The sequence below is a fragment of the Stegostoma tigrinum genome, chromosome 38 (assembly GCF_030684315.1).
Source record: "Stegostoma tigrinum isolate sSteTig4 chromosome 38, sSteTig4.hap1, whole genome shotgun sequence".
NCBI classification, from domain to species: domain Eukaryota; kingdom Metazoa; phylum Chordata; class Chondrichthyes; order Orectolobiformes; family Stegostomatidae; genus Stegostoma; species Stegostoma tigrinum.
Genome location: NC_081391.1, coordinates 19,222,615 through 19,248,520, shown reverse-complemented (window position 1 = coordinate 19,248,520; position 25,906 = coordinate 19,222,615). Strand labels below are relative to the sequence as shown.

Genomic DNA, 25,906 nt, shown 5'->3' with positions numbered 1-25,906 from the left:
TAATTTCTCATCTTGGGACGAAGCGGTATCCCTTGTATCAGGACCTAGGCTAATCAACCAGGACAAACATTTGACCAGCATCTACCCTGCCTAAGAAAACAACACACGATCTATAGAACAAAATTTTAGTTGGGGCCTTATTGGTCCAGTCATAACAACAGCAATCACAATGTATGTTATTGGGCAAGCAACCCAGGCAGTGCGAACGCTGATGCTAAAATAAATAGGAATAAATTACAGTCAGTCTGAGGTAAGCCAAGGATTTGTGTATGTACTCCTATAAATTCTCAAAGATCCTATTGACATGCAAGTTAGAAATGTTTTAAGAAATGAATGGTTTTAGTTCTGACAATTTATTTCACCTGAAAGACAGCATGGGATCGTGAAGATGTGGCGTTTGCATCGGTTGGATGTTGTGTCCTGTTCAGGTTTCCATTTGCCAACATCTCTAAAAGCTCTTTAGCAGATTTGGGCTGTAAGAACAGAAAACAAACAGTCTATAAAAAGATAATTTTCCAATTCAGTAAATTAAATTTATTTTTGTGAAGTGTGATACAGCCAAGTGAGATTATGTGAATCAGCTCACCGCCTCAGTCGGCCACAACAAAATATTTTAATTTTCTTTAGCATGCGGCTCCATCTCACACCCACTAAAACACAGTTGGTGTTACTGAGTGAACGCAAAACCAATTTTCTTTTTTGCTAACCTGGAGAAAAATAATGGACACAACTTCAAGCATTCAGGCGCACACCTACACACACAAGTATAGAAAGTTAAAAAGGGACAAGTGTCCTCAAGAAGAAAGCGGTTATCAGAAAAGCAGATAAAGTCCTTAGGGTATTCTTGAGATGTAAGATTCCAACCAGACATTGCATTGGTTACAGAGATCCTGGATTAACAGCAGTTGTAAATATTGCAAATATTCTTGAGTTCACATGAAAATGTATCTGTGAGCAAGTGTGATTTTTAATATGTCATTACTTGTTCATACATTCAGCAGGTGCATAACTATCAAGCTGCTCAGGCTTAACATTACTGGGTCATGTAGAATATTCTACCTCCTCTCTCAAAAAACACTGGTACACTTTAAGGGAATGACTATTCTATGGGGAAGTATTTTAGTGTAAAGCTGCTAGCCTTTCATGCCTCAGGAATAGATATTAATAAACAGTGAATGTACCAGCAATATACTAGTTTACAACATCAAAACACAACTCTGTAGAAATGTTGGACATTTTGCCTCTCCTCCCCTTCCATTTTCTCACTAGTAAGATGGGATTTGCATTTATAGCGCATCTTTTGTCTCAAAGCGCTTTATAGCAGAGTATTTACCTTTTTGAAATGCAGTTAATGTTGTCAGGTGGGAAACACGGTGGTCAATAAGTTCAGACTGATCTCCCACAAACAGTTAGTGTCTTAATGAATAGATCATCTGCTTTTGCAGTCTTAATTGAGGGATAAATATTAGTTAGGACACCAAAGATAGCTTCCCTGCCTTTGTTCGAAATGGTGGTAATTATCTTTTACGTGTCCAAGCAGGTAAATGAGCCTCAGCTTAACATTGTTTCCAAAAGGTAATACTTCTCACAACACAGCATTCCATTAGTACTGCAATAAAGTGCAAGTCTTGGTTTTGTGCTCAAGCCTTAGGGTAGATCTTGAACCCTTTGAATGAGTCAAGAATGCTATCAACTAAATCACTATTGATACCGTTCATTTCATTTCAGAAAGCGAGCTGTCTACTTCTCCTGGTGTTGCTTATTGTTAAACTGGATAATATTTTGTTTACATCCTGTAGTTTGCATACCATTTCCAATCATGCCTTCACCAAACACAACTTAAGGACAAGGCCCACCTTCTGCAAATTTTATTCTAATTCTCACTCAGGGCAATTACTCAATTTTCTTTCTTGATCCCCAAGCCAGCTGGTGTTTAAAGAATTCCCTTGCCTTAGCTACTCTCTTCCATCTTTCTAAAATTTACTTGCAACCTTCCTCCACTTAAAAAAAACTCACATTTACCTCCTTTATGGCTGAAAAGTATTTGAAAGTCTCATCACTGACAAATTCACGCCACCCGTTCCTGCAACTCCATAATTAAATTTCTCCAATCAAGTCCTATTCTTGCAACAGTTCTGAATGATTCAAACTGAAACAAAAAAACAAAATGACACTGTCTGAGGCTGTCCATACGGGAGATTTATCTTCAACTGCTGCAGCCTTTGGTGCAGCTGATCAATGTTTTTCCACAACTGTCCAGCTCAGTTGGACCTCTCTTACTTGGTTCCAGGCTTATCCCTTTGATTGTGGCCATCGCATCTCTGGCAATAAATTCTCTTCTTACCCCTGTACCAACACCTACTGAGACCATCGAGAATCAATATTTGGTCTCCTCCCCTTTCTCTGCTGCCATTGTGGCATCACCTAAAGTCATGGGGTCAACTTCACAAGTACACTGATAACACCCAGTCCAATCTCTCTACTATTCCAATACTTTTGAGTTTCCAGTGTGTTTCACTCTGTCTTTGGTCAGCCTTGATTTCCTTCACTTAAAATATTGGGTAGGCCACAGCAGTTCTGTCTAGCGAAAACTCCATTCCACTACATTCTCCAGATAAGGTCTTAGAATAAAGTGGATTGCTTGAAATCTTAGCATCCTGTTAGGGTTTTATAAAATTCTGCTATGTAATGCCTTCAAAATCGAGGTAATGTAGGACACTGTCATACATCCTTTAACTCAAGTAGAGGCTTGAGGATGAGGAAAGTGTGAAAATATCTAGGTCAATGCTTGCTTCAAATCAAGTCAATGACATAAAACACAATCTCTTAAAGTATGTCAGGCTCGAGGTTCAAATTAACTCATTGGACATCAGTTAAATCAAAATTTTGGTTAAATCTAAAGACAATCTACAAGTAATTAATAGACAGTTAACATGACTCTCAACTCTCATCTAAGACAAACAGTAATTAAATAATTGACTACAGACTCACGTGCTTGGAACAGCCAGCAAGGTTTGGATGCTGTCTCGAAATATCCCGAAGTGACAAATATCAAGAGTTTTTTCGCCCTTTGGATATTAACTTCATTTTCCATATATGGTCACATTTGTGACTTTTACAATTCACTGAAGTCATCAAATTTAGCTTGTAACCCTTAGGTCATTGAATGTAACTTCACTGGGCACTTATGACCCTTAGCCTATCAGTTTTCTGAACACGCATCCAAAGCAATGATGTACTTATCAACATCTGAACTTATTATTCAATCTTTACTGCAAAAGGAACTTGTTGGCATTCGCTCTGGAACCTACTAAGCAATTAACATCCTTTCACCATGTTCCTGTCAGAAGTATTAAAAACCAATCTGGAATAACTGTATCTTGCTGAAGTGGGTTCTACTGTAACAAGCATTTGGTTCAATCTTATTTAATGCCAGCAAGCTTATTCAATTAATAGTCAGATGGGGCCAATTTACATAAACACCAAGCTTAACACCCCACTCATCTAAAACATCATTTTTTCCCACCGCTGCAGCAGAGACTATTCCTGCCTTAGTCCAAACACTACCATAATTCTCTTTTGCTCCTGAATATTGGTCATTGCCACCTCCTGCTTTGATTCATCCAATGCTCTGGGCAGCCTGCATGCTCCTTAAACTATACTACAAATTCTCTCCCTAATTCTCTATGTACAGAAATTCTAAGGACCAACACCTTGACAGACAGCGTGGTTGACTGATTTATTTATTTAATGTCATGTGTATCGAAATATAGTGAAAAAGCTTGTTTAAGAGCAGTACAGGCATACGAGTTACATTGCACAGGGCGTGTGCTATTGGCAAGATTAACATCAGCAAGGTCAGCATTATTTAAGGCTAGAGAGTCCATTCATTAGTCTGAAGCCTTTCCTGAACCTGCGTGAGCATGCGTTCTGGCTTCTGTATCTTCTGCCTGATGGCAGTGTGAAGGGTCTTTGGGGCGGCACGGTGGCTCGGTGGTTAGCACTGCAGCCTCACAGCGCCAGGGACCCGGGTTCTATTCCACCCTCGGACGGCTGTCTGTGTGGAGTTTGCACATTCTCCCAGTGGCTGCATGGGTTTCCTCCTGGTTCTCCGGTTTCCTCCACAGCCCAGGAGATGTGCACGTTCGGTCGAGTGGCCATGCTAAATTGCCCATAGTCTTCAGGGGTGTGTAGATTAGGTGGGTTACATCTGACAGTAACAGGTCCACAGAGAATGCCATATCCTTAGCCCTGCACTCATCTCTGAAATATAGGTGTAGCGGGACGGGTCTGTGTGGGATTCTCCGAGGGTCGGTGTGGGCTTGTTGGGCCATAGGGCCTGTTTCCGCACTGTAGGGATTCTGTTCTGTTCTATTGGCAGCCTTTCCGCAGCAGCGAGCCATGTAAGTGGAGTCCATGGATGGGAAGGTTTGCTTCCATGATGGTCTGGGCTGTGCACACCATCTTCTGTAAGTTTTTTACAGTTCTTGGCAGAGCAGTTGCCATATGAGGCCGTTATGCTCCCAGACAGTATGCTTTCAATGATGCATCTGTAGAAGTTGGCGACAGACTTTATGAATGCCAAATTTCCTGAGCTGCCTAAGGAAGAAGAGGTGTTCTTGTGCCTTCTTGACTGTTGCATCTATATGGGAAGTCCAAGACAGGTTGCCAATTATCATCACTCTGAGGAACTTGATGCTTTCCATCCTCTCAACCTCAGATCTGTTGATGTAGATGGGGGCATGCTCTCCTCCTTTCTCTCTGAAGTCAACGAGGGGGTGGTTTCCAGTGTTGAGAGTTGTTGTGGAGGAGGTGCAGTTACCTGCCTTCACTGACTGCGGCCTGTGGGTCAGAAAGCGGAAGATCCAGTTGCATAGGGTGGAGCCAAGACTAAGGTCATGGAGTTTTGACATCAGTCTGGAGGGGTTAATGGTGAAGACGAAGCTGTAGTCAACGAGCAGGAGTCTGACATAGATGTCATTGATGTCCAGATATTTCAGGGATGAGTGCAGGGCTAAGGATATGCCATTCTCTGTGGACCTGTTACGTCGGTAGGTAAATTGTAGGGGATTGAGATGGGCTGGGAGGCTGGAGTTGATAATGGGCCACGAGCAGTCTCTCAAAGCACTTCATGATTATGGAGGTCAGACTCCTGCTTCCCACATTCAAATACTTGCAATATATAAATAAGTATGTGCCGCATAGAAAGAGGCCTTTGGACCAAAATAGTTCACACTCGTGAATTTTATAATCCTCTAAAAATGTAAAAACATTCAATATTTCACCATGTAAGGCACAATCTTGTAACGGTTATTGAATACGGTTAAACTTTGCATGCAAGAAACTATTCTTTCCACTTTAAGACTGACCCTGCCATAAATAATAATTTTCCTTATTTATTTGTAAATGTCAAATATGGCTTCTTAATACCTACATTGATAACAACAGTAATGTAATGAAATTATTATTAAAAAAATCAGGGTATGTATAAACATTACTGTGACTCCTACCTGATGAAAGCTTAGTCTCTGAACAACTGTTCCTTTCTGAGGATCTTCTCTTACAGCTAGTGAGCCTTTAGGATCAAGCAGATCTTGAATCTGTTCATTGTACACCTGGCAACGCATTAATTGGTGTAAAACATGAGCATCTTTTACAACTGCTAACAAATTATATTGATTCTTAACATTAGAGCAATGTCAAGACAGAAGAGTACACAGCTTGCCTGTGACGATGATTGCCCCAGTAACATTTATTGCCCAGACTGTCAATCAATATTTCTTACTGAGTGACATACCAAACCAGCACAATTCTCAATGACCATATTGACACAGTTGCCCTTTCAGAGGGCATCAAAAAACGTGGAGAAAAGAAACTGCACTTCTCATCTCCAAAGGTCTTTTCAACAAAACGGCTTTACTGTGCAGTCTGATATATTTAGGATTCCTTTCACTAGACAATTTTAATCTGGATCTAAGATAACAATGTCACGAAGTGCACAAACACATTTGACTGAGAGTGAAGATGTGCAGCCATGAACCAATGAACTTGCGTTGTATAAAGATTTGATATGATGAAATTGTGTGGGAGATCACTCTTTGGTACCCCCTAGAGTGCTTGAGGATCGAACACTGGAACATAAACTTTATGGTGTGGAGTGGTATGGCCTGCTCCCTGGGAGCCCAGGAACTTGGATGGGCTGCTTGCCTGCAGAGAATTGAAGGTATTTTCCACAGATAAGGCTCAATGAATCAAAACCATCCTCTGTTCATTCGAGAGATCCAATTTGCTGCAAGTGCGTGTCATGTCCACTTGCCCCCCAACGAGCAGTGTTCCTTGGTAACAGCCCTATTCTACCCACTGCATTTTGATCAGCTTTCTGCTTCCCATAGCTTCACGTATCTGAAATAAGTATCCCATGATGATACACTAGCCAAGTTTACACAACTGAGGTGACACATGTGAGAAGGTCTGAATGGTCTTCTCCTGCTCTCTGCCAGTCTCGTATGAATTGTATCCTAAAACCTCTGGGGCGGCACAGTGGTCCAGTGGTTACCTCTGCTGCCTCACAGTGCCAGGGACCCAGGTTCAATTCCAGACCCAGGTGACTAGCTATTGGAGTTAGCGCATTCTCCCTGTCTCTGTGTGGGTTTCCTCTGGGTGCTCCGGTTTCCTCCCACATTCCGTACATGTGCAGGTTAGGTGGATGGGCCATGCTAAATTGCCCATAGTATCCAGGGATGTGTAGGTTAGGTGGTTTAGCTGTGGGAAATGCAGGGTTACAGGAATAGGGTAGGGGCCTTAGTCTGGGTGAGATGCTCTTCAGAGTCGGCGTGGACTTTTTGGGCTGAAAGGCCGGTTTCCACACTGTAGGGATTCCATTATGAATGTGAATACATATCACTACTTCCCACTTTCTTCTTCTCGGGGGAAGTTACAATTACTGAAGACAAGCACAATGAAGTAATCAGAAATGAGCTAAGATGGAGGAGGGGGCTCAAGAGGCTGAAAATGTTATTGGCTTTACGAAGTGCTTTTGGAACATTTTACTACATTAAAAGTGCTGCATAAATTAGTTCCAAGTCAGATAAGAAAACATGGACTCAGCGCCTAGCCACAACGCACTGGAATACAAGAGCTGGATTCATTTAAATCTCAGAACAAAGTCAAGAACAAGAGTCAAACATCAAGGATTGCAAGATACAAGTTCACTGGGCTTGCTCAGCTGTTAAGCATTGTATTTACTTCCTTGACTATCTCCATTGAGTTTGACTTAATTCCAGCTCTGCTGTTTCTGTTCTGATATGAAGGACTCAAAGTCTCCATTTCTCCAGTTTCTACTTATCCCTTCCCAAGTTTGCTCCAATTTTCTCTCCACTTTGAAAGATGATTATATTTTTGTCCAGAGCTAGAGCAGTGCCAATTGACGTGATTGTAAATTGTAAATGCCCAAAGGCAAAAGGTCTAAACAAATATGCCATTATGTCACAAAATTACACACACTACTTTAATATTTAGAAATATTATTATTTAGTAATAGCTGGCTAATCTCAGAAACTGAAGCAAATTAGTCTCACAAAATATGGCTAAACACTGCACATCTTGTTTCACTTCCTCTCTCACAGCAATACAGCAATGTAATTTCAAATGGGCTGCAAAGTTTCTGATTACTCTGACAATGAAAGAACGTTGTTAATGTTTCTTAATGATAAATACAAATGGCAACACTGCTTAAGGCATTACACAGGTAAACGTTAACCAGCTCTATACTATATGAATCCAAGTGGAATATCTGGTTAATATTACACAAGATCAATTTAGAAAGCTTTTAGTTTCTTCAAATCATTCCCTACCAAGTTAGCTCCCTGCATTTAAAATTCCATATTTCTCTGGTAGCTATTCTCCAGAATTTATAGAAGTAGTATTACATGTTAAAAAAAATTAATAGTTCACAGCATTTCAAACTTGATGACATTCACCCAACACATTGTAATTGTGCAAAGACAAACACTAAATTCTGACATAAAAGGTTATTATTTCATACACATTCTGAGTTATATCAGTGGTCTGCAAGCATTCAACTGCAAAATTGTTATGTTGGACATTATACTTATAGAGCACTGCTGAATTCCATACAACTCATCCTCCTACAACCCCATTTGTGAGACGCAATTTGAATGGGCTACTGTGTGAAACTTTGATGGATAACAATCTTGGGGCTACATGAATACTCAAAAGGCCTTCCAAGTCAGCAATCTCCTACAGAAGTCCAGAAGACCTGACAGCACAAAACTTGAATGGTTTCTGATCATCACCTGCATCCCAATAATAAGATTTTTTTTTTGTTATTTTCAGATATCCATCTGAAAAGAAACACAGCTGGAAGTTTTAATTGATTCCATTTGGCTCAGATGTTCAGGCAACAGTTGACATCACAGTCTACGGCAACAGACAATGTTCTCCGAATTGTTAGTGCTTCAATTTGAGTGGAACCGTGCAACCACTGTGATGCAACCATTAGTTTAGAACATTTAGTTTGATTACGAGGTAGAAACAAATTGCTGGACAGTTAATCCATTATGCCTCATACCATCGGGAAAATAAAAATAATTGATATCTGTTGCCTGAACCAAATGGAATTTTTATTTATAGAAACTGAGTTTTGATAGGAATCAATGTTCAGTTCTGGCCTGAAGGTCAAAACATAAAACAAAAATGTGTGGACCAAGAAAAGCCCAAAGACTACAGGAAAGAAATGGCCAGTTTCAAGCACAAATGACCCACCCTTGCAAACATCCATAACCTCTGCTGAACATTTAACCTGACTTTACTAGGAATTATCCCTTGTCATCAGTCTTAACCAGTGCTCTTTCCTTTTTCAGTAATCGACTTGAACCAGTAATAAACCTACCAGCAACCAGCTTCTTCTCGTAGCCACCATAATTTATAGTCCCTTCACACACATTTACTCCTTTCAAATACCAGGCATGCACTCGTTAGTTTGAGTTGGGAGTACAGTGAATCAATAGCTGATTACACTCCATTGTGACTTCACCACCACACAGAGTTACATTTTGGAGAAATTTACAATATTTTATTAAGCAACTTTTTGCTGGTAGGACAGCTGAAGATCTTTAAGTTGAAACTATAATTCCCCACCATGGGTGACCATGCTTGCAGATGATTAGGCTGGAAGCTCTGGATTTCCCTTCTAGAACGTTGCATTCCCTCTTTAAGAGGCCCCTTAAAGTCTAAGCTTTAGGCAGCTAACCCAATATTTCCTTTTGTGGTTTTGTTTAATATTGCTTCTGTACAGCTCTCTGGGGCACTTACGTTAAAAGTAAGATATAAATATAAATTGTTGTAAAATGTTGATCCACGTAAAAAGGAAAGCAATGTTAAATAGGATTCAGAAACACTATACATAAAGTTCTCACGTGAAATTTCCTGAAAAATAATATCACTGTCTCCTCACCTCCAAATATGAAACAGCAACTTCACAAATTTTCTCATCTTTCATCTGTTCGATTCTCTCATACAGTTCCACCATCGTGTGATACATCACTCCAGGCTGATCAACACTACCCAACATTGTGTGAGTCTTCCCAGATCCTGTTGCACCATAAGCAAAGACTGGAAAATAAAATGCACAATATATTAGAAATTTTCTCAGTGGAAACCCCTCATCAACAACCAAATGATCCTTCATCTCCTATAAATGCTCCCATATAAACAGGAAAAAGTAACGAGATGAAAAGTAATAATAGCTCTGCCAAATGAGGATCTTTCATCTTCACTTTATACTTGGCAGACTCTTCTGAGGTGGCGGCACCGTAGTGTACATTGAACACTGCACTATCCTTTGGTCCTCAGCATTGATGCTGGACCACATGTAGTCTCATGACATCAGGTCAAACATGGACAAGGAAATCACCTGATTACCATCTACTGAACATCCACCACTCCCACCTCAGGCTGATGAATTAGTACTCCTTGATACTCAATATCACTTGGAGGATGGCAAGGGCACAGAAGGTAATCTCGATGGGGGAACTTAATTGTCCATCATCAAGAGTCGTTTGTATTGTAATGTAAACCGAGAGATTTATATATTTTTTAAACATATACATATGTACATGTGACCAGTGGGATCTCTGAGTCTCTTCAGTTTATTATTACATTCCAAGTATTTCTGTAGCCATTATTATTTACTTTTAGAATAGTCTTGAGGTCTGGCTTTAGAGTGAATGGGTTTTGTGCATTAGTAATAGATTTGTGTTAAATTTGGATTGTTCACAACCCAGCATGGTAAACAATGAAGATTCATGGTTTGTTAAATTTGTTAGTTATTTAACTTGTTGAAGCCTAGGAGAAATACACATAGCTGAAACAGGAAAACTTTTAGTCTGACTTTTGACTTTGAGTGCAGCAGTCCTATCAAGGCCCTTGAATAGGATGGTCATGTAGAAAAGTGCTTCTGAGAAGAGAAGGACATATAGTGAACTAGATTACCCTAAAGTGATGAGTCAGTGCTAGTTCCAGACTAGTTAAATTAGGATAAGACCCTGAGAGGTTATTTAAAACTGAGTACACCGAAGCTCTGATGTATGATAGCTCCAGGAAGAAGCCACCTGCAGTTCCAGTCTGAAAGTTGAAGTCACAAGTGACTTAAACCTACCAAGGTTTTAGGTACAGGAATGCTGCTATGAATATTATACAAGTGGTGTTTTCGGTGCTATACCATTGGTGTTTTGAGTACTGTACAAAAGCTATTTTGTTTCTTTTCAATTTATAAAGGAGTTTTGGGATTAATGGGATTTTACTTGTACTGAGTATTTAAAATTTTTGAACTTTTATTATGAATAAATGGTTTGGATCATTCTATTTTTTTCTTTGTTTGTACAATAGACTTCCATTTTTAGATTAAGGCAAACTCTGTAACACTGAATACTTACGTTTCACCAGGAGACTGCTTCACTAAAACCAAAACAAATAAAAAATATGATCCTTCATACATTCCCTGTTTGCAATCCGACCTGTCAAGTAATTGCACCAGCTCACATTGAAACAGTATTAACATTTATAACCAAGCAGGCTGAGTTGTAAAGGACATGGCTGCCACACAGGTGATGCTTTAGGCGATAACGGAACAAACACACATTTGGGCTCAGTTTCACCAACTTACCTGCTGCCAATGTATTTGTCCATTACATTATCAGTGGCAATGACCACCACATAGTTGCTGTGGAATGAGGTCCTGTCTCCTCCAAAGCTCATCAGCATCGTAGGTGCCAATCCTCAGCTACTTCAATCAGCCTGATAGCAAAAGATGGTTGAACCAGCTGGATACTTCAAAGGTATGGGCCCTGAAAACACCTTGGCAACAGTTCTGAAAACGTATGTTCCAGAAGTAGCTGTGCGTCCTAATTAAGCTCTTATATTACAGCTCCAACCCGATAATTTGGAAAATTAATCAGGTATGTCCTGTACACGAAAAGACAGACAAATACAACCAAGCCAATTACGACTTCATCAGTCTACATTTGATCCTCAGCAAAGCAATGGAAGGGGTCAATGACATTGTTATCAAGTGACACTTACAATGGAATAACCTGTTCCGTGATGCTCAGTTTAGATTCCACCAGAACCACTCAGCTCCTGATCTCAATGCATGGACAAAAAGCTAAATTCCAGAGTGGTGGTGAATGATCGCCCTTTCTGAAGGTGATTCTTGCAGGAGTTTCTCAGGGTCATATCCTAGCCGTGGCCATCTGTAGCCATTTTATCAATGATATTCACTCCTCCATGATATCAGAAGTGGAGAACAAAGAACAACAAAGCATCCCACCTGATTGGCACCTCCTCCATCACATGTAACTTTCATTCCCTCCACTACCAATGCAGTGGCAACAGTGTACACCATTTACAAGATGCATTGCAGTAACTCACTAAGGCTTCTCAACAGGAAATTCTAAATTCAATACCTCTACCTGTTAGATGGACAAGAGCTGCAGATGTGTGGGAAGATCACCTGAAATTTAACATCCAAGCCACACAACTTCCTGACTTGGAAATATAGTCACTGTTCCTTCATTGTCACTGGTTCCAAAATCCTAGAACTCCCTCACTAATTTCACCTTGGGTGTCCCTACATTCCAAGCACTACAGCAGCTCACCACCATCTTCTCCAGGGTAATCAGTGATGGGCAATAAATATTGGCCAACAATGTCTATATTCCACGAACAAATACAACATATGTAACAGACAATTTGCACCCAGCAAGATCACACAAATAACAGTGCAGTAAATAAATAAAGCTAGGTTAGTAGATGAGTCTGAATGGAATAAAGAGGTCTGCTGATTGTTAAATGGAGGAAGGCTAGGGGGGAGAACAAATCAAGCATAAATTCCAAGATGAGCTTTTAGACCAAATGGCTATATATTTGCTGGGTGATAAATAAATATTGACCAGTGCACTAGAGAGAACTGCCTTTTATCCTACAAATAAAGGTTTGGTTCTTTTGGATCCACTTTGGAGGGCTTCAAACATCTTATCTGAATGACAGCGGTGCTCCACTATCTCAGTACTGCATTGAATGTCAGCATAGATATGACAGTGAGGCTCAAAACATTCTGAATCAGAGGAAAGAGCATGGTTCACTGACCTACACTATTACATCTAATCCCAATATACTCATAAAATTACACCATGAAATTCTTAAATATTCAACTAATGCAAGACCAGCATAACATCTGGTTCTGAATATATTCCACAAAAGGTCAACTTAAGAACATAGGAATAGGAGCGGGCCATTCAACCCTTCAAGCTGGTTCCACTATTCAACAAGAGGGCGGCACGGTGGCTCAGTGGTTAGCACTGCAGCCTCACAGCGCCAGGGACCCAGGTTCGATTCCAGCCTCGGGCGACTGTCTGTGTGGAGTTTGCACATTCTCCCCGTGTCTGCATGGGTTTCCTCCCACAGTCCAAAGATGTGCAGGCTAGGTGGATTGGCCATGCTAAATTGCCCATAGTGATCAGGGTGGGCTATAGGGGAATGGGTCTGGGTGGGATGCAGCAAGGGGCGGTGTGGACTTGTTGGGCTGAAGGGCCTGTTTCCACACTGTAGGAAATCTAATATTGTGGCTGATCTGTGGCCCAACCGGCTTTGGCCCATGTCCCTTAATACCTTTGCTTAGTAAAATTTTATCTATCTGAAATTTAAAATTAACAACTGATTCAGCACCAATGCTACTTCTGGAAGGGAGTCCCAAACATCAACCACACTTCTCTGCAGTCAATAAGGAGTTACAATAAAGAGATTAATAGACAACCAACATCAAGACACATATAGGAGTTATTAGTGACTGCAGATGCTGGAGGTCAGAGCTGATAAAATGTGGAGCTGGAGAAGAGCAGCAGATCAGACAGCTTCAGAGGGCCAGGAAAGTCGATTAGGTTTCATCAGGTCTTAAACCTTCCAACGTCCAGATCCGAAACGTCAACATTCCTGCTCTTCTGATGCCGTCTGACCTGCTGTGCTTCCCCAGCTCCACATTTTATCAAGGCACATATATCTGGTCAACATGATCAATACAAATTGTACCATTTCTGGAAAGACCAAATCGTACAATTTGAACTAATTAACCCTAAACCTTGCACTTATGCTCAGAACAACTCTCTTCTACAGTCTACACGTGAACTCCACAATGTGGATGATACCTCAAGAAATGGAGAAAGAATGCACTAGTGATTATTTGTCACTAGTGCCTCAAGAATGTGAGCCACAAGTAACCATTCTGACTAATATTTTCAAGTTCAAACTTTTTGAACCTAACCACAAATAATGGATAACTATTCTATAAATCTTCAACAAATTACATCCACTAAGCCATTGTGGATGGGAATTATAGTATCTAGTAAGAATGAACTTAAATCTACTTAGAAATGAGATACCACATAGCAGAAGCTCAAAAATATTCAAGTGACTGGCTGTGTACTGTCTGTGTACTTACAACAGTGGATGAATAACATTGTGGTTTGTGATTGCAAGTATAAAACAGGCAACCCTGTAAAGGGTTAACAATGATTACAGTTCAACATTCCAGCGTTAATTGTAAACATATTTATGCTGTTGATCATTGACAGGCTATATTAACACAAGTCATTGGTAAATTTAAGCAACATTAACCAGATTTAGTTTGAGGTCAATTTTAAAGGCATTTTTGTTTTCTGAAGGCCTTTCTATTCTGTTAAATTCCCTGATGTACAATTCTAGCCTTTCTGGCTACTTAGGAGATGTAAAACTGACACTTACTTAAGTGGGTGGAATACATGACAAATCTATGTTTTAACATGACAGAAATGCTGGAAAAGCTTAGCAGATCTAACAGCATCTACGGGTAAAGAAACAGAACTGGTTCTGATGACAGGTTACTGACCTGAAACATTAATTCTGTTTCCCTATGCAAAGGTGCTACCAAACCTGCTGAATATTTCCCAATTTTCTGTATTTATTGCAGATTTCCAGCATCCAAAGTATTTTACTATTGTACAAGTTAAGCTTCTTGATAAGAGAAGAATAACAGAGGGGCAAGGAAGAATAGAAAACGGAAAGAGGAAAGAGTGGAGAATGAAGGAAAAGGACGTCAATTGAAAATCATAATGCAAGAAAAATGAAAAGAATTGTACATATCAAATTCATTTTACCATGAAATACAGAAGTTAAAAACTCTGGTACTGTGTTCCTTAAACTTTACCATTGACCATAGCACTTAAAGAAAAGGTAGTTTATTTTTTGTCTCATTCTGATAATATGCAGTATGATATAAGCACTACATAGACTGCTCAGCAGTACTCATTTTACTTTCTAAAGTATTTTCCTTTGTTTTACAAAAATGCTCCCACCTATAGGCAATTCAGCCTTGATTCATAAAATGAATTATAAGCTTGTTGCAAGTAACTGGTAGTACTTTGAATTAAACCAGGCCACACAGCATCATATCAGAACTTGCTTAGTGTGTAGTCTCAAGTGGCAACAAAAGCTCACAAAGCAGTGTCTAGAAGAGGCAGTTAATATGGGGATTAAAATAGCACATTGGAATTACATATCTTTAGTTCTGACAGCTAACCAATGGCTTCAATGCATGTCTGCCTCAAGATTAAAAATATTCTGGCCTAAACAATTTATTTATTGGTTTGGAGAATTCTCACATCTAGACTACAGTAAAGGCAATACGTTCTTGAAAACAACTGTTTACAGTTCAGCAGGGCAGGTAAAATGCTGTTACTCAAACAGTTTTGCAAATTGGCTACATCAAAGGTTTCTGTCACCAGTCATGCTTATCTGGGCTTCTGCTGTGGTTTAAATGAATTTCAAAAGGTTAGCACAAGGGTGCCGCTTGGGTTGTAAATGCACATACACATCTGTGCATTGCCTTTGAGTTTTCAGCTTTAACTCTTACCTGAGCAATTATATCCATTCAAAACACCATCCAAAATATGTTTTGTTGTGAACTCAAATATCTCTTGCTGTGTAGAGGTTACGCTGAAAACTCTATCAAACACAAACTTCAGATCCTTGTTTTTCCGACGTGGGATTTCTCGGTTTCTGAATTTAGCTCCAGAAAACATATCATCGTTTGCATCTTCCTTCGGATCAAAGACCAGAACATTTTCATCAACTACTTCCACAACTGCCTGGATATCATGCTCCTGTTCTTGTTGATTCTGCGGTCGTATTCGGACAACCACAGTAATGTTTCCTTCTTCTTCCAGTGCCATGATAACAGTTATGACTCTCACTGACTCGTTTCCTTGTATACCTGTAACCTAAGGAAACATATACAGAATGAACCAAAGAAGAGACTTCAGAAATTCGTCAACATGTACCAACAAGTAAACAAGATTGCAGCTCTGACTGTCCAGATCCAAATCTCACCAACTCAAGGGTACAGAGATAGTAGGAACTGCAGATGCTGGAGAATCTGAGATAATAAGGTGTAAAGCTGGATGAATACAGCAGGCCAAGCACTATCAGAGGAGCAAGAAATTCTGAAGTAGGGTCTAGGCCCAAAACATCAGCCTTCCTGCTGCCCTGATGCTGCTTGGCCTGCTGTGTTCATCCAGTTCTATACCATGTTAACTCAAGGGTACAGTTGTGCATGTTTTTAACCTTCAGTACAAATAAACTGTACATAGTAGAATACGAAAGATATGACAATCAAGTATATCAAGTGAAGTTTGTAAGCCAAGTAAATGATCCTCATATAAATATATTCTTTAGTCGATGTATATAGAAGGCCTGTTAGCTCAGTCGGCGAGACAGTTAGCGTGCCAATCAAATTAACGATAATTGTGTGGGTTTAATTCTATTCTGGCTGAATTGGGCTTGGAATCTGCCTCCTCACCCTGCCACAGAATGTGCAAAGCACTGGCAAGCCACCACTGACAGAACTGCCAAGAAAACAGTTCAGGATGAAGCAGCAGGAGATAAACCGAGAACATGTCTTCAAGCACAGCATACATGAACTAACAAATTGATATGTCCCTGAAAATACCTATATTTTGAACATGACCTGAAATGAATTGCATCTGCATGTTATCATTTTACTCAGAAGAGCAACAGAAATCAGAAAACTGATCATGCTGGCTAAGTTTCAATAATACTGTAAAAGCATCCTTGCTAGTCCTTCAGGTGGTATGCGAAGGTTGCAGGAACAGCACCTCACATTTCGCTTGGGAACCCTATTGCCCAATAGTATCAATGTGGACTTCAAAAGGTTCAAAATCTCCCCGCCCCCCCCCGACTGCATTCCAAAATTGGCCCAGCTCGTCCCTGCCTCCCTAGCCTGTCTCCCACCTATCCACTCCTTCCATCTCAAACCCCACCTCCTATCTGCCAGCCTCATCCCCGGCTCCTTGGCCTGTCCGTCTTCCCCTGGCTGACCAAACTCCACCTTAACTCCCCACCTACTCTTACCTTTACTGGCTCCATCACCACCTCCTTGACATGTCCATCTCCTCTCCACCTATCTGCTCCTTTATCCATCTTCCATCCGCCTCCCCCCCACCTATCTATTTCAGAATCCCCTTCCCCTCCCCCATCTCTGAAGAAGGGTCCTGACCAGAAATGTCAGCTTTCCTGCTCCTCTGATGCTGCTTGGTTGGCTGTATTCATCCAGCTCTACAACTTGTTATCTCAGATACTTCAGACAGGTTGCCTTGATTAATTCTCTGGTATACATCACATCATTCAACACTCCAAGAAATGTCTATGAGGGAATGCAAGATTCACCACAAACCTACAATGCCATACAGTGATCTTAAGTTTTAAATTGCGGTTTTAATTACTGTAGCATGCCAATCCAACATCTGGGAAAGAATGGCTTTGGTGATACTTCTCTCTGAATTCTCAATTGGAGAGTCCAACCTTAAATCCTAACTCCATTGCTGATTTCAATCATGCTTTTCAGTGCTTGTATTTTGGCTAGTATCAAAATCAACCTGCCTTTGGAGAATCAATCTTTCACAATAACTTAATTTGGCAGTAACATTCACACTCATTTAGTTGTTGTGGCCTCTTCCTTAGAAGAAGCAGGCGATGAAATCTGGTCAAATAACAAACCAAAGCATAACAAGGTGTGAAGCTGGATGAACACAGCAGGCCAAGTAGCATCTCAGGAGCACAAAAGCTGACGTTTTGGGCCTAGACACTTCATCAGAGAGGGGGATGGGGAGAGGGTTCTGGAATAAATAGGGAGAGAGGGGGAGGCGGACCGAAGATGGAGAGAAAAGAAGATAGGTGGAGAGGAGAGTATAGGCGGGGAGGCAGGGAGGGGATAGGTCAGTCCTATAGGGAAGACGGACAGGTCAAGGAGGTGGGATGAGGTAGTAGGTAGGAAATGGAGGTGCGGCTTGAGGTGGGAGAAAGGGATGGGTTCACCCACCCCCCCCTCCAACACAAGTCCTCTTCCTGGAAATAATCTCTTCAACAAATTAAAGCATACTAGTTTAAGATTTGACTTCAAGAAAATATTTTCAAGTTTTTTACATCTCAAACATAAAAAAAGTGGATAATAAAAATCCCATGGGATGAACTCAGTTAATTTGAAAATGCATTTAGCTAAACTACAAGGTTGATAGCAGTAGAGACAAAACAATTGAAACTGGGATATTATTGAGGAAGGCCAATCCTTGCATCTAACCCATCTGGAAAGGCTTATTTGTGATAGAAATACAGAACACTTACAGCACAAAAAGGGGGCCATTCAGTCCATAATGTCAGTTTTTTTGAAGGAGTAATTCACTTCATGCTACTCCCTGCCTTCACCCTATAGCTTTGGAGCCTTTCTTTTTAGATAATAATCCAATTTCCTCTAAGTCCCTCAATTGAACCTGTCTCTACCACACTCATGCAATGCATTTCAGTTACTGACCAAATGCTGGTCATGTCAACATTCCTCCTTTTGCAAGTTAGATAAAATCTGTGCTCTTTTGTTCATGAATGGCAAAAACTCTGTATCCAGGGCCTTGATTTCAAATACGCCTATTAAATCGTAACCATCCGTTCTCTGATGATAACAGTCCCAACTTCACCAATTTAGGTACATAATTGGAGTTCCTTAGCCTACAGTTAATTTGCCAAAATTTATCGAGTTGAGTTTCACATAAATAATATCTGAGACTACCCTTATAAATAGAAAAAGCATCCTAAAGAACTCGGAGATATAATTCCTTCAAAGCTATATTGACGGATATCAAGACAAGTGACAAAAAGCTTGACCAAAGAGAATAAATGGAACAAGAGTCTTGAAGACAAATTGTTGAAGAGGCTTCAGTAATGTATTCTAGTTGTTAGGGCCCAGGCAGATGAAGGTAACAGTGGACAGATGAAAGGTGAGGATGTGCAAGATGGCAGGATGGAAGATGCATAGAGAAATTGTAAGGATATAAAACGTTTGAGTGAGTTAAGGCCATGGAGAGCTCTGAAGACAAGAATGAGAATTTTAAGGTGATCAGTGAACATAAGAGTGAAAGCGTGTACAAGTCTTGGTGATAATCAGTGTTCTAGCAATAGGGCTTTGAATAATCTCAGGTTGGCAGATTGGAAAGTGGGTAGCTAGCTTGAAGAGTACTAGAAAAGTTGCATTTATCTGCTCCAAGGTATAGTTTGTAAAAATCTGTTGGTAAGCCGATCTTGGAATGCATATATTACAGAAGTCAGCAATCTCGGTGATGGACAAAACATAGTCAGAATCTTAGCTCAAGGCCACATTAGAATCCAAGATCGCAGACTTCTGCTGCAGACAGTGTCCAGGGAAGATATTGCATCAATGGCTAGACAGAAGCTTTTATATCAGAAATATAACATTTACAATATAAACAGGGAAAAAGTTTGCCCAAGTGCAATAAAGTGAATATTAACTACTTCTCATAGAATGTCTCAGTATAGATTCAATTGGTGATAGACTGTGTCAGGGATTATTTTATTCACACTTAGAGTAAAAATACAAGTCTCTTGTTCAACATCTCAACTGAAATGCACATTCTCCTCCATTCAGGTTATTTCACTCCTTAATCTCAGTCTGGAGTAACAGCTGTTGACAAGTGTCAGCCAATATTGCTCTTGATTTGGCTTTCAGAGTACAAGAGAAGATGTTGTTTAAAAAAAACAGTAATTGCTGGAGAAACTCAGCAGATCTGGCCACATCTGTGATGACAAAGCAGGGTTTGCGTCTTGAGTCCAGCAACTGCCAGTTCTGAAGGATCACTGAACTTGAAACGTTAACTCTTGCTTTCTCTCCATTGATACTGCCAGGATCAAGATTTTCCAGCAATGTCTGTTTTTTTTCAGATTTCCAGTTCCACAGTTCTTTGCTTTATTTTAGAGAAGATGCTGTATTCGCATAGGCCCAAACAAGATTGCATGTTGTTTTCGCTTTTAAAGTGAGGCAAGATCATGTCTCTAATTTTCTCATTTAATGCTCACAAGTTGATTATTTCACTTGATCCACTGCCATTTTGAATTTACACACTTGCTGCTTTTGCCTATTTGAATAACCTAGATAGAAATACAAAATTCGAAATACCAGAAAATCAAATTTTAAAAGTACACAAGACTAAAGAAAAAGGTGCAGGACTAGCTGCTCGGCCCAAAACGTTGACTTTCCGGCTCCTCCGGTATTACCTGATCTGCTGTATTTGTCCAGCTCCAAGTTTATTGACTCTGGCTTCCAGCATTTGCAAACCTGACTGTCTCATAGGTTTATCAGTCTGTCTTACAAAGGTGCTGGTGGATATCGTGTTTTCTGTTTGTTTTTATGCAAGAGAATTCAAGACATTCTCGTTACAATTATCAAGAACTGAGCAAGCAGCAGCAAATGCAGATGGGAAACAAGTCCACCCCTGCCTCATCCCTGAGACTATTTTCAAAGTTTACGGCAGCATTTTTCACTATCGGGAGCGCTGCAAAGCAGTGGCAGTCAGCCACACCACTCAGAAAAAAAATATTACAACACCTTTCGTGATGTAGACAATCTATTCAGTACTTTACAGTCAATGAAATACTTTTGATGTGCTATAACTGTGGAAGAAACGGCAGTCAATTTACACATAACCGTTCCCAGCACATGTGACAGTAATAAATCAGATCAAAAATGTGTTTGTGCAACAATGATCGAGGGATAACGTCCAGAGCTCAGGAAAGGACTTCGCAGGTCTTCTTCCTCAAGGCGAATGATGTTTTAAAACCGTCTGAGTGAGCCACCAGTGCTTCAGCTTAAAATCTCTCCTGGATCAAAACATCATGACAGCGCGGTACTCCCTTTGCACTGCGTTTGGGAGAATGAGAAATGGGATGTGGGCATCATTAGCTGAGCCAGCATTTATTGTTCTGGAGAAGGTGTGGTAGTAGTAAGCTGTCTTCTTGGACCGCTGCAGTCCTTGGTGGTGTAAGAGTGCTGTTAGGCACGGAGATCTGGGATTTGAACCCAACCACACCCATTGGCCCAAGAGAAGCAGATGGAAAGGATTTCTATGGGTGCCAGGTCTGAACAGACACCTAGGTTTGGTATAAAATTGCGGATGTTGGAAATCCGAAACAAAAATCGCTGGAGAAATTCAGCAAGTATGACATCATTTGTGGAGAGAAAACAAACGAAACGTTTCGAGTCCCAGAGACTCTTTTCGGGTAATGGTGGGTGGAAGAGGGAAGAGAATCCTAAGGAGACCTTCCGCACGCTGAGATGTTTACAAACGGCTATTGGCGACAATCAACAACCCGAGGCCTAAACGTAGGCCCAAGGCCGTGACCAGCCAAATCATAACAATAAAAAAGCGCCTCCAAACTAAACAACGGAATCCGGCAGCAGGCAAACCCGGTCTGACTACCTACCGAGTGCCGCTCACCGTCCGCCCACAGCTGTCGAGACAGGAGCCTCCCGCTCGGTTTGCGACTCCGGGCGCCGTTTCTGAATTTTCTCCCTCTCGCCCTTAGACGGTTTAAAATTACGCGCGCACGCACTACGCATGTGCCGGCTCGGCAGATGGCGGCAAGGGCAGGCGCGATGGGCCGGCCATCGGGGCGAGCTACCGGATGTGCGCGTGCGTGTCGGCTCGCGCCCGGTGACTACGCATGCGTATTACCATCAGTGGCATCTCTCGATCATGGCGGGTGCTTTCCAACCTCACGGACATTTCGGACCGAGGTCGGGGAATGTGAGAAAAAGATATGGGGGGTGGTGAAACGTGAAACTGAGAGGAGGGTTGGGCGGGGTGAAAGAACATGAGATTGGAGGGATGAGCTATGAAACTGAAGAGACTTGGGGTGGGGGTGAGATAGCCATGAAATTGTGAGGAGAATGGTGAAGGGCCTAGGCCCGAAACGTCAGCTTTTGTGCTCCTAAGATGCTGCTTGGCCTGCTGTGTTCATCCAGCTCCACACTTTGTTATCATGGAGAATGGGGGTGGGGGCTTGAAACTTTGAGGAAGATGGAGGGCATTTGCAAGGGGGATGGGTAGGGATGTTTGTGAAACTCATGATGGGGGGGGCGGTAGGGGTGGGATGGGACGGCAGATTATGAGAGCGCGGGGGGGGGGGGAAATAGTGAAGCTGTAAGAGTGGGAGGCTTGCTAAATCTATGGGTGATGGGGTGAAGCCTGTGAATGTGGAGGTTGAGCTGGGGATTGGTGGACCTGTAAGCATGGGAGAGAGTGATGCTTTGAGACATTATCTCAAGCTGAAGTGTGCAGACATGGGGCTCATGCAAGCAGTTGGAGTGAGGATGGAATATGAGCCATCCTTATTGAAGGTGGAATAGACTTGGAGGGGAGGGAGGGGCTGAATTGTCCACTCCAGTTCTGATCATGTTTCTGATGACCATATGTAAATATTAATTCTTGAGAAATCTTGTCTTCTTCCTGAACAAGAGAGTCTCTGTGTCTTGACTGAATGTGGTCCTGCAACCTAACTTCAGCATCAACCATGAAGATGGAAGCAATTTTTAACATTTTAACATCACCATACGAATTGTCAAAGTGCACTTTTGACCCCCTCTCTACAACTGAATACACTGACTGAGGTTACCATGAAGGCCCTGCCTTTACAGCCTCATCCCTTGCCTGAGGTGTGGTGGCTCTCAGATTAAACTCACTACCAGTCATTTTTTCCTGATGAGGGAGCAGTTCTATGGTCCTCTGGAACTATGGTGACTTTGTTCCAAATTGACATTTGCATCCAATTAAGTCTTCCACTTAACTCCATGTTCCTCTAATTCTGGTCTAATACACAACTCTTGTTTTCATTGCTGTATGATTCATACCTGTACCTTCAACTGCCTTGATGATAAATTCCAGAATTTTTTGTTTCATCCTCTGCACTATTTCAATTTAAATTGCACCTGAAAGCTTTATGATCACCTGTCCTAATGGCTCTACCCCTCAGGCTCAGTATCAACTTTTGTTTGATAATTGCGACTAATGTGGCACCCTGCAATAAGATGGAGTTGTCAAAATTGGCTGTGTCTGCTGACACCCAAGATATTTTTTTAAATTAATTAAAATCCTAGCAAACAAATAAAGATGAAAAGAGTTTAATAAAATATATATTGTTAAATATGTAAAAAAAATTAAGGAAAGTAGATTCTTATGTTAAGTTTTAAGACAGCTTTTTAATTGCACATTTGAATGAGAAAAATTGAAGGTGTGTATGCACAGCTGGCAATTATTGGTGGATTGTTAGTATTAGCAAGCACTTCATATTAGAAAAGTTTCCATGAGAGTTTGCATAACTGACAATGCTCAAAAATAGAAATACGAGCAAACCTCCTCCCTTCAACAAGTCTTTTTGGTTGAACTTCAGTTTTTCTCTTAATCCTATTACTTTTTGAGTCTGTTGTTAGTCAAAAAATGTATCTACCCCTGCTTTAAAAATATGAAATGAACCTGCCTCCACTGCTCTCAGGGAAGACAGCTCAAAGACTCACAACCCTCTGAGGGAAAAAAAATTATCTCCTCTGTGCCCCTTGTTTTAGCCTCTGTTCCAAAAGGGGAAACATCCCCCTCAGGATCTTGAAAGTATGCTACTTGTCTCCTGCAGTTGAAGTGCATTATCAACTGGGTTACGTTCCAAGTGTTAAAAAATGAAAGAACTGCAGTTGCTCTAAATCAGAAACAAAAGCAGAAATTGTTGGAAAAGCTCAGCAGGTCTGGCAGCATCTGTGAAGAGAAATCAGAGTTAACATTTCGTGTCCGGTGTTTCTTCCTCAGAACTGTTCTGAAGTAGAATTGTATTGGAAGTGAAATGTTAACACAGAGTGTCTCGTTACAGATGGTGCCTTTTTCCAGCACTTTTTAAAAAAATTTCTGATCTCCAGATAGCACAGTATTTTGCTTTTACACCAGGGTGTTGCATTGCATCATGGCTGGTTGACGTCACTGGGTCTGAAATAGAAAGGGAGGGAAAGAAAGGTCTGTTCAGTCCATTGTAGCAGATCAAGAAAATAGAAAATATTTGTAAATCCAACCTATTCATGGTTGGAAAATGGATATCTTCTTTTAAAACGTTGCTCCAACACAATCCAGGTGTTCACAAGCCTCACTGTGGTTGATTCATTTCAAATATTTGAACTTCAAAGGCTTGTGCAGACAAAGAAACTGTGGCAAAATTAGAATTTGAGGATCTCTTGTTACGTTATTGTGTGGTACACTGAACAGTGCTGGCAAAGATATCACTTACCTGAACTGTGCATTAGGAGTCAATTAATATTCATATTCTCCTTTAAACAAGGAAACAGGAAACCTAAGATGGCTGAAGGAACATGAGATGGACTCTCATATTATTAATACCTGAAGGTCCAAAACAAACGTGAATCAATTTAGCTTGCAGCATATCAGGCACAAGGCCTCGTACATGTGTTTTCTTCTTAGGTCTCATAATTACAGGCCATCTTTTCTGAAATTAGTATTTTGCTTCAGGCGCAAATACTCTTTCCTGTCTTTACCTAGCGTACAAGTGAGAACAAATAAAATCCTAATTTCCAAATGATTTCTGTGCATGGCCCATTTTTGGTTTTGTATCTGCGCAATTTGCATTTTGTTCCTTGGCACTGGCTTCTGCACTTCTAAAACAATTTGCCAGTCATGTATTCGCTTAAGAAGTCAGTCATAGGCAATATATTTCCAAACCTCCTATTGCCACTCTACATTTTCAGTGGGCATGAATTTGAGTTTCACTTGACGCCATTCCAAGTGGTAAATGTGGACTGAGGTAATTTAGTGTGACATTCTACAGACCCGTGCTCATAAAGGGCTGGACAATTCCAAATCCTTTGCTGTGCCAAAGCAAGCTTGAAAATTGCTTTTCTGTGGAAACAGTAGTTAGCCTGACTTTATTTTGTTGTACAAATGCTATGGATACTTGCTTATATGGGGAGGTAGGTACAGGAAAGTAGGTGGATATGTGAATGTTGAGTCTCATCAGTGTTACTAATGGCAGCAATAGTGTTCATCTTCCATGTTGCTAACATGAGTAAAATTTTACAGGGCTTGAATTAACAATTATTAATTATTCTGGAAGTCTCTCACTGCTGCTTTTTGAGAATGTTATCATATATATTATTTTATGGATTATTGGTGAATTTTCCTCAGCAGCAACCGGTCCCAAAAAGGATATCTGTACCATCACTGCTTTTTCTGATATGAGTCATAAATTGCCTTAAAGCATTAACTGGAGCAGAAGGAAGCCATTCAGCCCCATATTGCCTGTTCCACCATTCACTGTGGTCTGGAACCCAGCTCTAAATCCCCACCTTGTCCTACATCCCTTATGGTTAATTTAAAAAAAGTAAATTTCAGATCTAAAATTCATAACTGGTCTAGCATTAAAAGTTATTGCAGACAAGTATTATTGACACAGACAAGATCGTAGAAGCAAAGTGGGAGCAGGAGTAGGACATGCAGGCCTTCTCAAGCCTGCTCAGCCGTTTGTTATGACCATGGCTGATCGTATATCACAGTAGCCAGCCTCACTATCTTGGTTGAGTTTTTGGAAGAGATCACAAGGAAGATTGAGGGCAGAGTGGTGGACGTTGTCTATGTGGACTTCAGCAAAGTGTTCGACTTCTGCACAGACTGGTTAACAAGTTAGATCACAAGGGATCCAATTGGACACAATTGGCTTGAAGGTAGGAGATAGAGAGTAGTGGAGGACAATTGCTTTCCTGGAAGCCCGTAATAGTGGTGTGTCGCAGGGATTGGTGCTGGATCTGCTGATTTAGATCATTTGAACAAGAATGTAGAATGCGCATTCAGTAAGCTGGTAAGTGACACCAAAATAGATGGTAAAGAAGATTATCTCAGAGTACAAAGGGACCTTGATCAGATGAGCTGATAGGCTGAGGAGTGGCAAA

The 25,906-nt window shown here is 40.9% G+C and overlaps 1 protein-coding gene across 3 annotated transcripts in view; it reads right to left on the bottom strand.

The window, feature by feature from the left end:
* Window positions 1-21,504, bottom strand: part of LOC125447274 (kinesin-like protein KIF18B) — a 72,265-nt gene extending 50,761 nt beyond the window's left edge. For all 3 annotated transcript variants that reach the window (XM_048521572.2, XM_048521573.2, XM_048521574.2), the window contains exons 1-5: window positions 21,394-21,504; window positions 15,464-15,830; window positions 9,476-9,633; window positions 5,511-5,615; window positions 363-473 (exon numbers count right to left, since the gene is read on the bottom strand). In XM_048521572.2, the coding sequence (XP_048377529.1) occupies window positions 363-473; window positions 5,511-5,615; window positions 9,476-9,633; window positions 15,464-15,782 (693 nt within the window). In that variant the 5' untranslated portion in view covers window positions 15,783-15,830; window positions 21,394-21,504. The remainder of the gene's footprint in view (window positions 1-362; window positions 474-5,510; window positions 5,616-9,475; window positions 9,634-15,463; window positions 15,831-21,393) is intronic.
* Between the last annotated feature and the right edge of the window lie 4,402 nt (window positions 21,505-25,906).